Source organism: Amphibalanus amphitrite, unplaced genomic scaffold, assembly GCF_019059575.1.
Source record: "Amphibalanus amphitrite isolate SeventyFive unplaced genomic scaffold, NRLGWU_Aamphi_draft 000135F_arrow, whole genome shotgun sequence".
Taxonomy (NCBI): Eukaryota; Metazoa; Arthropoda; class Thecostraca; order Balanomorpha; family Balanidae; genus Amphibalanus; species Amphibalanus amphitrite.
The window spans coordinates 66,869-81,484 of NW_024881630.1; the positions used below are offsets into that span (position 1 = coordinate 66,869).

The 14,616-nt window shown below is 53.6% G+C and overlaps 1 protein-coding gene across 1 annotated transcript; it reads right to left on the reverse strand.

Moving 5' to 3' along the window:
- Positions 1-7,683: 7,683 nt before the first annotated feature.
- Positions 7,684-10,821, reverse strand: LOC122382208 (transmembrane protein 243-like). Its single transcript, XM_043367251.1, has 4 exons — positions 10,769-10,821; positions 9,940-10,042; positions 9,413-9,568; positions 7,684-8,746 (listed from the first exon to the last, which is right to left on the reverse strand). Exons 2-4 carry the CDS (start codon positions 10,030-10,032, stop codon positions 8,615-8,617), a joined length of 381 nt encoding a protein of 126 aa, XP_043223186.1. The 5' UTR covers positions 10,033-10,042; positions 10,769-10,821; the 3' UTR covers positions 7,684-8,614.
- Between the last annotated feature and the right edge of the window lie 3,795 nt (positions 10,822-14,616).

The following is a 14,616-nucleotide window of genomic DNA, read 5'->3' on the forward strand; positions in this document are numbered from 1 at the left end:
TACGACACGGGGATAGTATATCGGTAAAAGCACGGAATTCATTTCAACGTAAATTAATCGTCAATGTCGCGTGAAAACTATCATAATTTGTCGATTAAGTTGCCGATTTCTCTGTGCAGCCCGAGTTTCCCGTTTGGTTACGGGAGCCATCGAGCGTGGTTAGCTGACGGATCGATCGGAGCGGACGGGTGGCAGGAGCCACACCGGCCGGTCACTGAGCGGCGCGAACGGACCCCGACCCCACGCCGCCGCGATCGGACCCCGACCTACCTCTGTCCCCCACGCCGCCGCGAACGAGCCCCGGCCTACCTCTGTCCCCCACCTCCTCACCACCCGGGGACAGGTGGCTGAGCAGCGCGTGAAATATCAAACAAAGCGCTGCCGACGATCGTCAAGTCCCGCACGCGACATTAGTTAATGTTGTGTACTTTGATTTTTGCACGGTCTACAAATGCGACATTAGCGAGGCTATTTGGTGTGCGTGGCGAATTGACGGCTTTGTTGGTGCTGTCCAAAGAAGGTGGCCGGTAGGGGAGGGTGCTAGCAGGAAAGTTGTGATGGGGTGCTATGTGTAATGCTGGCGGGGTATATAGCCCGAACAAGGCGGGGTGCCGCGACCACCGGCAGTCCGGGTCGCGTGTGATTACCGCTGGCCCCGGCGGCTGACCGATGTCCTCAAATTAAACGGCGGGCATGCCTGAAGCGGACAATGTCCGGTTCATATTCACACAATAGCACCTACCCGCACAACAGTGTTATTACGCGAGGTGCCACCCAACGTGCAAAACACCCCAAATTACACCTTGGGCGAGCTCCAAACTCCAGGAATCAAATGCTCTTCCATTGGGTTGGGTATTGTTTGAAATGTATGACATATTACATTCTCCTGTGAGACTTGGATTTAAAAGTGCATGCCATGAATTCGTGACACGCGATGTCGCGCGCCTTTGCGTCTTGCAACTAATGATTGTAGACTGTAGGTCACTGCCTATCGGGATATTCGCTGTCTTGGACTCGACCCGATGAGCCGTTTTCAGTGCGACTTTTATGACCAGTCCCCTTTCATTTACCCCCTGTATACCCCATCATTTATCCTGCAGCAGGTGGCACAATGGTGGCCAATCGCTAATGATGCGCCGTCTGAAGGGAGGATGGATGACCGATTCGACTCGGATGCTAATGACTTTTTGCACGTCTCCGAACTGAAAGCTGCTTTGGATAGTCTTTTAGCGTGGTTCATATTTACGTTGCATTGTGGACTTGATTACCTTATGAAGGTAAGCTTCGTGAGGTCAAGATCGCAGGTCGCCACTTTCCTACATCCGGAAGGCTACTGGATGAAGTGTCGTTAACTTCGGCGAAGGGCCAACGACACTTGATCTAGGCCTTCGGTTCAGTCTTGAGTACGCACATCAATCATCATACATCTGCGACCTACCGGCTCAAGCTTTCAATATTTTTTTTTTTTCACATAACAGTGGACACTGGACACGGACGGCTATACGATCAACCGTCTTGCTTACTCGATCTCCTTCTTTAATGACACTTTGTACAGCCCACCGCTAAAGTAATGTAGGGTTTTACCAATCTCAACGGTTGGCTTTGACTAGCGATTGTTTAATGCGGAGTGATCGAAAAGAAGATGTCAATAGCTAAAGTTGCAGCTGCAAGGGTGACGATACATATAAGCTACATTCAAAGTTTCATTGTAGTCTGGCTAATCGTTCCTAAGCTTCAGAAGCAGAACATACCCATTACCCATGACTGAAACCCCACATTACTTCTGCTGTGGACTTATACCTACTCGTACTCGCATTCGGGTTTGGCTTAACTATTCTTCATCATCGGTACTCGCATTCGAGTTTGGCAAAAATATTGCTTATCATCTATATTACGAACCCCAAGTCAATTCATTGCCATCGGTGTTGCGGCTCAATAGGCAGGGCCATCATTGTAAATGCCAAATACTTTCCTCGCATGTCCAGTGAACACTGATGAAGGGTTGGTTCGCCCGCCCCCTCTTGCGTGTTATTTGACGTGATTGCTGCCATGAAGCCAATCCGGTGATTGTAAACTGTTAGGGAGGAAAGGGTGCATAGATATCACCGCTCATTACGCTAAAAGCTAATAACATTGCATACCTGCTTCCCGCTTGTTCACTAGACTTTTTAAACTCTAAATTTGCAGCTACCAATAGCCTAGGTATGCCTGTGTACTGTGTAGGAACTGTGTTTTTATCTAACCGCTTTGTAAGCCGATCGTCTGCCATTCATGTTATGCGCCATCATGATCAGCTACCCACTACCTAATTTATAGGTTTCCGTGTCCATTTAGTGTGCCTTTCCGGACTCGCCCGTCAAATTCAGTGGCGCTGTTCGCTACCACTCACTGTACCTACGTTTACGTCACCGCCCCGACAGCAGCGTCGAGCGGTCGGCTCGCTCGGCGGCTGCATTATTCACAGTCCGCTGAGTGATGAGGAGAGCCAGCCGCACGTGCGCGACCCCTCCTAATTCCCGCTCCCGCGCCAAATTAATCCGCCCCTGTCGTGTGTCGATCACCCACACACAAACGCAGAGCAATGGGGAGACCAGAAGTAATACCCCGCCGGCTATTGGACGTGAGTGATGGCCGTGCTAATATTGCTCGACAGCCAGGTAGGTATAAATCCCGCACGGGAAATGCGTCTAGAGGAAAACAGAGCGGGAGCCCGCGCAAATGATACCTGCATAGTGCATAGGCATAGCAGCCACTTGAGAGCCTATGGCAGATAGATACTGCTGAGCTGCTAGCTCAATGAGTCCTCATCTCATAGGTGCATGCGACCTATATACCATGCATGCGACGGCCTCCGGCTTGTCGCTGTGTTAGGCTGTGAGGCGACGATGGTAGAGATGACTGCAGGCACACTGTGCCGCACTGCTCGGGTGTGTTGCGGGACAGCCTAACCTAACCGCTCGAGTCGTCCGGGCCCGATGGGAACCGTGAGGCATCTGAGGCACAACCTGGCCCTTGCGGCCGTATATCAGATATATCATATAGACCGACTGCATCCACTGTGATGATTGCAGACTGTTGGTGGTGTAGCCTAACTGCATTCCATAATATCGACCTTCTCGATCGGTCGAAGCCAACTCGCCCCATCGCCTTCGCTGAAGTTTGCTTAGCCTCAATCGTGAGCTTGATCAAAATCGTCCGCGGGGGAAGGACGTATGATGCCTTCCCTTTCGGACAAACGGCAATTATAAATCCATTTCCATTGTTCATTTGGCCAACGTTGAGAAAGTCGCCTGCCCGCACCGACCCAGCGATAAGCACAAGTCATGGACACGTTAGCATGGAAATGACATTTTCCAGCCGGCCTAAAGGCGCATAGGGATGGGAAGCGAGGGAGGGGCAGTACCCAGGGGAGACGTTCCGGTGCCAACGTGGCGCTCCCGGCGCTGGCACGAGACACGTGCCGCACACGTGTACGCCGGGTAGTTAGAGGGCCGGCGCCGGCTGTCGTGGCTGATACGACCCGGCAGCCGCGGTCGGCACGTGTCCCGGCCGGCACCGCGCTGCCGCCGCTAATGGCCGTGCCCCGGGGACCTGTTGGCAGGGACGGGGAGGGACCGCAGTGGACCGACCATGGCCCCAGTCCAGCAGGCCACCGTGCAATGGGCCGACCGCAGTCCCCAGCGCCGTATTGCACTGAGCAGCCGCCGCAGCCCCGCGGTGGGCCATCGCAGCGCAGCACGACGCCAAACATCAGAGCACCTACTGCTAACACTATCTTTGGATGTCAGTGCGATAGACGGTAGGGGCCAAACAGGGTTACATGGTCACGGACGCAGTAGCTGTTGGTGTTGACCGATGCGTGTTTGGGTGACGGTGGGCAGCTCGGTTTGAGGCCAGCTCGCAGCCGATATTGATCTGTGTGCGGCGTGGACGGGCAGGACCGGACCAATGAGCGGACCGACGAACGGGTCACGATGAGCGGACCGACGCGATGGGCCGGGCCGAACCGATGGACCAGACCGGACTGATGAGCCGAGCGGGCTGACGGGCAGGTCACGATGACCTGACCCCGTATGTTGAGCGGACTGACAGCCGGTCACGTTGAGCGGGTCCCGCCCGGTTCAGTGCCGGGCGATAGGTAACATACGAACCGCCCATCTGGCTCCCTTACAACCATCCATAATACTCGTACATACATATATAGATGCCTGGCTACCTACCCTACCCAGTAGGTACCCACCTTACGCCTACACACATACGAACGAATGCAGGTGCAGACTGCGCACTGAGCGTTGTTGGATCTGAAATGTTCACGGGCTGGCACGAGTAATGTCCATCCGCATTCCCCACCGATTATTTGCAAGTGATTATTGCAAGTGCCGAGCCAGCGAAGCAGGTGCACCGTGACCGCGCTTCTGCTTATACTGCGCCCCTAATGCCCAAAGCAAATACAAGCACTGAGTACTGGTGTTTCTAGTGAGCTATCCAAACACTAACCAGAACCGACATGAATCGTGCCATAAGCTGTGTGCTGAGCTGGGTGGATAATTTACGATCATCCCTTTGCTATCCATATGCATGTGCCGCCTCGATTATTAGGCTAGTAAAGCTGCCTGTGAATATGATGGAACTGTGATGCAATGGTAAAGACCAAACCAGCTTCTAGGCGGGTTGAAGACCTCTGGACGGATGAATATTTCGAGGGGACATGCTCTACTGCCTACTGGTGTATTCAGCACTGGTGAACGGGTGTGCTTTAGGGGCACCCGACGGACCTGTTTGTTCTTTACTGACGGGACAGGTGTATTCTGTACGGACGGACCAATAATATCGGCCCTGTACTGACCCAGTGAGACGGACGCCGCTGTGACGGTGTAGAGCGCCGCGCCGTAGGTCCAGTCGCCGCCGCCGTCCGGCAAGCCGGCCTCTGACGCCGCCAGCACGGCCTGCTCCAGGCGGCCCATGTAGTGGGCGATCTTGTGTCTCCAGACGGCCTGGTGCGGCACCACCTGGCGCAGCTCGGTGGCCAGCTCCACGACTAGCTCGGCGCGCCGGACGCCCAGCTGGCGGCGCGCCCGCCGCTGGGCCGGCGCCTCGGCCAGCAGTAGCAGAGCGGCGGCCGCCAGCAGCCAGCAGGCCAGCGCCGCCAGCTGACACAGCCAGGAGCGCAGCACGGCGCGCCGCAGCCGGGAGACGCGGCCGCCCCGCAGTCCGCGCACGGACGGGAACCAGGTGAAGCGCGGCTCCCGGCCGAGAGTCTGCACGGCCCGGCTCACGGCGCGGCTCACGGCTCGGCGCGGCGGGGCGGCCGTCACAGCCAGCCTCTGCTCGGCCGCCGACAGGAGCTCCCGACCGACACCAGAGCCCGTCCGCGGCCCCAGTCTCAGTTCCTGACCGAGCTCGGGGTCCGGCCGGACGGAGCCAGAGCCGACTCTGTGACCCAGTCTCTGCTCCCGACCCAGCTCGGGATCCGCCCGACCGTCCGGCCGCCCACCTCCACTGCTGGGTACCTGTCCTTCCACTTCGTCAAGCGCCTTCCGCCGGCGCCGTGTCGTCCCGGCCTGACGGGGCTCCTCACTCGCAAAGTGCACCCTCCGGGCGGCTCTTCCTGACGTCGAGCGGCCACCCTGTCGCGGCGTGGTGGCCCGCGATGACGCGGGTGTGGCGGCCGCCGAGCCGAGCAGCAGTGGCGGCACGACGGCCGGCACTACGAAGCCGTGTCGCAGCTCCTCGTCCAGGGCCTCCAGGCGGCGGCGCAGCGTCTCAGAGGTGGCCAGCTCGGCGCGGGGCTCGGCGCCGTGGGTGACCGCCGCTGAGAGGTCCCGCCGCCGAGCCGGCGGCACCGGCGCCGTGTCACTGGGTGGCCTCGAGCGACGACCGGGAGCAGTGGCAGGGTGTCTGCTGGCCGACTCCCTCCTGCGAGACTCCTCTGTCACTGCTCTGGGACTGGTTGCGAGTTTTGTCCGGTGACTGGCCACTGGCCGGTGACTGTTCGCTCCAGGAGGGCTGAATTTCGTCTCCGTCGGGGAGCCGTGCTTTGCTACTTCCAGAGGAAGTAGTGTTTCTGTCACTCTTTTGCTGGCATGAGGCACTGGAATTATTTCAATATCCCCCGTTATAGCACCGTTTTCTCCTCGAATGTTGACCTTTATTTCTGGTTCTCTCTCTGATCCGCGGAGTGAGCTCCCAGCCTGTGTAGGCGCTCGCTCCATTTCTCTCAGTGTCTCGGCTGTCTGAGCCTCCTGTGTCGGTTCTTTTTGCATGGGCTCTCCAGTCTCTGGTGTCTTCCCGTCCACGCTCGGAGTGGGACCATCTCCTGACCCGAGTCCGTTCTCCAGCCGCGGCGGAGCGGCGCGTCCGCTCGGCGAGCCATCCACAGTGCGCGAGCTTTTGTCCACCGAGTCAGAGGACATTTCGCGAGTGAGCGGCTGATCTCCGGAGATCAGTGATCCGGAGGAGACGGTCACACGATTTTCGGCAGAGCCGGCCATCGGACCGGCATCTCCTGGCGGCGCCCGTCAGGTCCGGCGCCCGAGTCGGATGTTCACTGAGCACTACACAGGTGGGGATACGCTGCGCTGACTTGGGTTGGTAGCACGAAATGGTTCAGCCACAGGCTCCGACAAACAGAGAAGCGCTAACAACTTCAACACTTCCCCGTCACCCTTCTGTTGAAATTAAATGGTATCTATCGAACAAACACTGGAAGTTTCTATTTGTGACACCCTAAATGATTCACCCCACGTGCTGTGTTGTCGACGAGTCACTGCACCACACTGCCTGAACGCAATCCACAGTTAGCCTGGCACCAGTGCGGGCTACACCGACCACACTGCGTGCCGCCGATCGTCGCACCGGCACTGCCACTGACCGGCAGCCGCGCCTGCCCGCCGCCCAGTGCCGACTCGCGGCCGACAGCGTCGGCATCGACGTACGCCCGTCGGCGGCAGCCAGCGCGTGACTCGGACGGAGCCAGTTCGCCCAAGTTGTCGGCCCAATCATCACGGAGGGTCGCCGCTCGGCCTGGCGAGGTCGGCCACGGCGCGTCGCTCGACCCAGGTTGATAAACTGGGTTGGGTTGTGTCAGTCTGGTTTGAAGCATTTAAATTCAAGCTTCGGTAACAATTGCGTGGACGGTTTACGGTTAAATTTACATGAGCGAGAAAGACTCCGGCTGGCTAAATCAAAACTTTCTTGCGAAAGATTTACGTGCATTCCGAACATACGAGTACAATAAAACATGAACATCATAATAGCCTATAATTAATTTTGTAATCGTCAGTGTTTGTACGTAAACAGCACAAGTATTCTGCTTCCCAAGCAGCGCCGAATCACCTTGCCACTGGGCTTGCATATAGTTATCGCATGACCAACTGCAGGGAGTATGGGACAAAGTGCGTAGACGCATTACCTTCCTCCCTGCCAAAACCTGACAACATGCCACACGTTTCTTAGAAAGTTTCGGCGAACCGATGATGACTCATCACTGATGGCCGATTTGTGTATCGTCATGACTCATCCGATAGACGCCCCACAGGTAGCTGGCGCAGACAAAGGCGAGAGCGCGCCTGGTATTGACGGAGCCTCCTCGTACAGAGGGGAGACAGGGTAGGAAGGTTGGTCTCCACAGCGTCAGCACTGGGCGGCGCGCAGAATGCTTATGAGTTCTTTGAGTACAATATAACCGACATGAACTATGCTTTATTGTAGGCAGTGCATTATACAAAAACAAGCGGAATATCACCCAAAGCATGCTTCACATATAACTGTCTTTAAACATCATGATAATTGCTTTAAACTTTGCATATATGCCAACTATTTCATAACTAGCTGCTACTGATTCGTAACTAGCATTCCTCTGAAATACAGAGATGGTAATTAATAAGCGATAATTAGTTACCTACATTAATCAGTTATCTGTAGTACGTGACAGGGAACAACGTGGTTGCCAAAAGTGCACATCGCTTTAGATGGTTTTGAACATAAATTATCGAGACGGGGCACATTGATACTGCATGGCTTCAGTAGTATGTCTGTTATCAACGTACCTGACGTACGTACGTAATACTTGTATCGTGCGATCCTACAGAGTCATCGACACGAACTACTAACAACAGCGGGACTAGAGTGCGGTTTTGACGTCCGTTTCCATGCAGTAAGACCAACAGCCATGCATAATTCATTCTTCACAGGATAAATAAACAATACCAGTGACTACCAAAAATAAACATGTAATGTAACCACACCAACGCATACATATATCATTAGTGGTTCCTTCCGATCCCGTGTTTTCAGCACGATGCAGAAGGAACCTGAAAGATATCGGCCACTAACCTTGTCAAACGTTTGGCCGGGTAACAAATATACCTAACCCAGCCCGAGAATAGCCTCCAATCGCGGATAATCGCGCCCACCCGAGTCAGCTCACCACACATCCCGCCGACGAGCGGCTGCCTTCCGCTCTCAGAGTGGTACACCATCGCTTTACACACATGCATACACACTGTCAAACAGACACCCACACACACACTGGGCTGTTGCACGGAGCGGATACACGGGAGTTCTCACTATGGGCGCAGAGCTGACGCACGGCGGCCCGGTGCCGCGGCCGTCTCTAGGTTTTGTTCGGGTCCGGCAGGTGGAAGTACAGGTTGGCGCATACGCATAGCAGCACGATGCAGAACGCGTTGAAAAAGATGAGCACGCGAAACTTGGGGTCCAGGTCGCCCTGCCGGTACCACCATATCTGGAAACGGAACGGGAAGGTACAGCTGGTGACATCTATCGGCCGCAGAGCGAGGCTTTACTACAGACAACACCGAGCGAGGGCTTCGGTAGCATGAAATGCGGCATTCAACGGCAAAAATGCTGAAAAGCACACAAATCAACCGCGAAATATCTCGCGCCGAAATTTGCAGGTATTTTTTCATGTTGCCATTAAATAAGTTACCCCAGCAAAATGCTGGATAATGCTGGAGCACTGAAATGACTGTCATAGAATTCAAGAAAAACTTCACCTGGAACACCACTGACTAACATTGACACCCCTAATTGGCATGCTGATTTTAACTCACCACACACCGTTCCATGCTTCTATCCTCAGGTCTCAGGATACTGAAATCCTTCTCCTCCACACCGCCACCCCCTTCCGGGCTGGACAGGCAACTTTATCTCATGCGGGCTGCTCCCTTGGAGCGGCACCGCTGCTCCCGAGGGAGCGCACCCCGTAGCCGGGTGCAGTGAGTGCCTTGGGGCTGGGTGGCCTGTCTTCGGACGGGCTCAGCCCCGGCGACTCACTAGGGTGCCTGCCCAGACCAATGTCTCCCCCTAATTCCTATCATCCTTCCGGCTCTGCAATGGTCTTGTCGACCGAAAGGGCCTAACCCAACAAAACAAACAAACAATAACTCACCACGGTGAGATGCGATGCGCAGATGAGGACGATAATGACGCCTAGAAATATATTGACTCCTCTCGGCGAATACTCGTGGAAGACGAAGGCGCTGATGAGGGTAATGAAAACGATGAGAGCGGTCAGAAATCCCACAACCAGGTTGATCGCCCGCTCCTGTTCAAACGAGACAAAACGCACAGTAAGGATCAGGGTATATTGACTTACAGGTAAGGATCATCTCGTCAAAAAGCGCGGGCCCTTTCTGGTTGTCCATTGTCCAATCAACGAATATGCAGTAAAAAAGAATAGATATTTGACCATAAAACATAAAACATAAAGATGAAATCTGGTGTCCAATCACACAAAGCGGATGACTAGAATGATGTACATATAAGAGGCGAGCAAAAGGACGTGACATTTCCCTCAGATTACAGGTGTAACTGCACACGGATGCAGGGAGGACCCCGCCCGTCTGTGGGTGGGCAAACCAAGTACCAATCGCTGCACCGGTCGATCAGCTAACGAGGGTTGGTGGCGGGTCTCACCCGTGGCCGCGACTCGCTGTTGCCGAACAGCGGATGCTCGAGGTCCGAATAGCTGGCCCGTGAGCCAATCAGTGGCGCCGAGTGTGACTCCATCGGCCTCCACCTGATGGGAACGGGCAGCCAATCAGTAGGACAAACTGTGACTCCATCGGCCTCCACCCGAGAACCGGCAGCCAATCAGTAGGGCAAACTGTGACTCCATCGGTCTCCACCTGCAGGGAAATGGACAGCCAATCAGTGGCGCTGAGTGTGACTCCATCGGCCTCCACCTGAGGGGAACGGGCAGCCAATCAGTAGGGCAAACTGTAACTCCATCGGACTCCACCTGAGGGGAACGGGCAGCCAATCAGTAGGGCAAACTGTAACTCCATCGGCCTCCACCTGAGGGGAACGGGCAGTCAATCAGTGGCGCTGAGTGTGACTCCATCTGCCTCCACCCGAGGGGAACGGGCAGCCAATCAGTAGGGCAAACTGTGACTCCATCGGCCTCCACCTGCAGGGAAATGGAATGGACAGCCAATCAGTGGCGCCGAGTGTGACTCCATCGGACTCCACCTGAGGGGAACGGACAGCCAATCAGTGGTGCTGAGTGTGACTCCATCGGACTCCACCTGAGGGGAACGGACAGCCAATCAGTGGTGCTGAGTGTGACTCCATCGGCCTCCACCTGCAGGGAAATGGACAGCCAATCAGTGGTGCTGAGTGTGACTCCATTGGCCTTCACATTAGAGGAACTGGAACGGGCAGTCAGTGAGCATACTGGCAAACATGAAACAATGTGGAGTACATTAGTCTAATGAGTTCAAACAACCTGCAGAAAAGTAGGCACCTTGACCGTGCGCTGCTACTAGTGCTGAGTGCTGACTGTTTGAGTTTCTGTTTATTGCCTGAAACAGAAGATACGGAGCTGCTCAATTTATGTACACAATCTAACTAAAAATCAATTTACGGTCAAATACCCAATCCCCAATTTACCGCTAAATGCAGGAGACGGATCAAGAACGCTCAGCGCAAATCAAAACACAATATTCAAAAAGATTCTTCAATATATTCAATACGAATATTATTATAGGCGGAGGTATATAAAGATATGCTGTTCACGGGCCCTGTGTGCGGTCGGACCGCACACAGCCTCGAAGCTCCGCCCACTTCGTCCCTACGTCATCCTTCCGTCACCGCACACAGCGATCGCTGTGGCCGGTCGGGACGCGAGTTTCCGAAGTGTGGAACTATTCATACCGTCGCCCGTTCGAGTGACGTCATCACTCGGCGCTGGCGGCTAGGTGCATGGATTGGCGGGTCCTTAAGTTGGCGAAGAGGCGGAGCCAGTTATCCTGCGTAAATATTTAGTCAGTCTTAATTTTAGCGAGTTCCCTAGCTAGAGAAAAAGTAACTTGTTCTACGTGAATATACGAGTATAACCGGTGTTTTTTCAGTTATCGTTCGTGCATTCGCCCACCTTGGAAGCATATCTCCTACGAGGTGCTTGAGTTTTGACGGTGTGGTTTGTGCACTGCGTTTCGCTTCAGCATTGAGCAAATGTCTTCAGTATTACGGCTGGTGATACTGCCTATCGGCGTTGAATGATGTTTGACACCAATAGGACATAAATTAGCAGGTAGTGCGAATTTAATATTAGCAGATTTATTAGCGAGATTATTAGCAGATTGATTAGCGGATTCATTATTTATTTTATTAGCAGGTAGTGCCAGCGGCGTATTTAGAAAATCGCGAAGGGGGGGGCCAAGGGTTTGGAGGGCGCCACCTCACCCAAGGAGGGCGCCATACGGTCGCGAGATAAAAAATCGCTCAGTGGGGGTTGGGGGGTTGGGAGGCGTTTTTTACCATGCCACCAGTTTTTTTTTTGCGTAACCTCGTATAGGTCGTGCTGCATTGATTTTGCATCGTGTGTATTCATTATACTCCAGGTCACAAAAGGTCAAGTGTTCTTGAAATGCTGCGCCGAAGGCGCGCGAAATTTTTGAAAACAACCTTTTCCTCCGCTTTTTAGGCACGCCTTTTATACGATCACTGTTCAAAGCTCCTCTCGCTCTTTTACCAAATTTGAAGGTGTAAAAATACCTAAGGTTTGGTCGGGCCGCTGCCACACAAACTGTACAGAAAGCTTGGCTCATGGGTGTCGATGTATAAAAGTTTATTGGCGGTGGCATATCTACGCACCAGATCACCGTATCGGATTGATACCGGAGCGCGAGATGCGTAAACATCATCCAAATTACCTCAGACCAGCCTTCATAGCCTTCTCACAGATGCATACAGTGTACCCACATAACCAGTTTCAATCACCGAAACTTCAGATGCCTGCTGTTGCGCCCGAACCTGTTGACAATACTTAATCGTAATCCATATAGATGCCATGATGCACGTAAAGTAGGATCAATCCGTTAAGACCAAAGACGTGTTTTATGCATCGTAGAGCGTAGATAGTTTTGGTAGGTATAGATACTTCATTCATTGTGCTGAATGCACGTTCATTTGTGGCAGTTTTCACAGGCAAGACATCAACTATGTGCAATAGAACGACTAAGTTGAAAAACATGCCAACGGAGTAAATAAATGATAGGAGGGCAGCGATCAACGGATGTTGCCAATAGGTAGAAGGGCTGCGATCCACAGGAGGGCACTAATAGGTAGAAGAGCCCCGATCAACATCCCGAGTTTCGACAGTAGGGCACCGATAGGTAGGAAGTTGGCGAGCAGCAGGAGGGCGCCAATGGATAGAAGGGCAGCGATCAACAGGAGGGCACCAATAGGTAGGAGGGCGCCGATCAACAATCAACAGGAGGGCGCCACCAGGTAAGAGGGTGGCGAGGAACAGGAGAGCACCAATAGGAGGGTGGCGATCAACAAGAGGTCGCCAATAGGTGGGAGGGCGGTCATCAACTGGAAGTCGCCAATGAGCGGAAGGGTGACGATTAAAATGGGGGTGGCAATGGTGAGGAGGGCGCCTTTGCTCAAGAGGATGACACGAACAGGAGGGCGTCTGTGCGGAGGGCGCTGGTCAACAGGAAGGTGCCAGTGGATAGGAGGGCGGTGATCAACAGGAGGGTGCCAGTGGTTAGGAGGGCGGCGATCTACACGAGGGCGCCAATAGGAGAAGGGTCCCGATTAACATTCAACAGGAAGGACTAGGGAACCAATGGGTAGGAGGGCGGCACTGAACAAGAGGGTGCCAAAAGGGAGAAAGGCGGCCTTCAAAATTTCACATGAGGGCTCAATAGGTAGGAGAGCGCCAATAATTATGAGGACGCCGATCAGCAGAAGGGCGGCAATGTGTAGCAGGGTGGCGACCTACAGGAGGGCGCCTTCGGGTGAGAGGGCGCTTATTTACAGGACAGCGGCTTACATTGGCGACCACCGTTTCGCTTAGAGAGCTACAGCCTACAAATGTGGTTGGAGGGCGCCCGAGGGAGCCCTCCAACCGTATTTGGAGGGCGTATTTGGAATGGGCGTCCTCCGAGGGCGCCCTCCATCCGTATTTTCCCTGTAAACACATTCGCGATTGGAGGGCGCCCTCCAGTCGCGATTGTTTTTCGATTCGATTATATCACAATTGCATTTGCGATTGGAGGGCGCCTTCGGCGCCCTCCAATCGCAAAGGGCGCCTTCGGCGCCCAAGGGGGGGGGCCATGGCCCAGTGGCCCCCCCCCTGCCTACGCCCCTGGGTAGTGCGGAACTATAGTGCGGATAGTGAGTGACGCCATCTGGACCGATGCTGGAGATGGTAGCGCCACCTGCCGTCACTTAACTGCTCGCTACTTGTAACAGTGCCTGGCTGGTGCTTTGTGTTGATTGTTTGAAGCGTAGTGTAGTACCTTATGACGCATAATATAAGGTCACTTTGCAAAATGTGAGGAGCATGAACGAATTAATTTGTGAGACATTGACGTCTTAGTAATACATAATTGTTCCCAACACAAGCTATGCATTAGATTTTAATGTAATTGTTCAACTTCCCATAATAACACCAGGGGCGCTAGTGCCGCGTGCCGCTAGCCTAAAATCGTGCAGCGATTGGTCAGCCGACTGTGAGCCATGACGTCACAGCCTGTAACGTCATCTCGGCGAAGCTTGCGCCAATCATAGACCTTAGGTATGGGCAGTTCCACACTTAGGAAACTCGCGGTCGGGACTGGCCACAGCGGACCGTCCACCGCACGCAGCCGTGACGTCAGAACCGCCTACCCATCCCCTACCCCCACGCCTGCTGGACGCAACGCACACACCGCACGCAGCAGTGTGCGGTGCCCGTGAACACCCCTCGGATTAGGTGCGCCATATATTGGATCAGGTACTTTGTGTTTGTCTATGTGCCATATCTAGTAGAGTAGCTACCAAATTAAGCTTGAAGGTTATATTCCGAGACTGTTCATTTTTTAATCCTACCAAACCCAAATTTCTGATAAACAGTTTCGAAATAACGAAAGAATGAAGAAAATAAAATGAATAAGATTTACGTTGTTGTACAATTAATCAAAATAAAGATTATTTCAAAAATGATTTGGTATGTTTTAATTTATACTAGACAAAACTACTAGATATCACCTGTTTTTCACTAGCGACACCTTACGGTGTTTTAGTGAACTTTTCCAATATACAAACTTCTGGGTTTGCATTAGCGCAGAAGATTTTGGGCATTGGGAAGAAGGGGGCGAG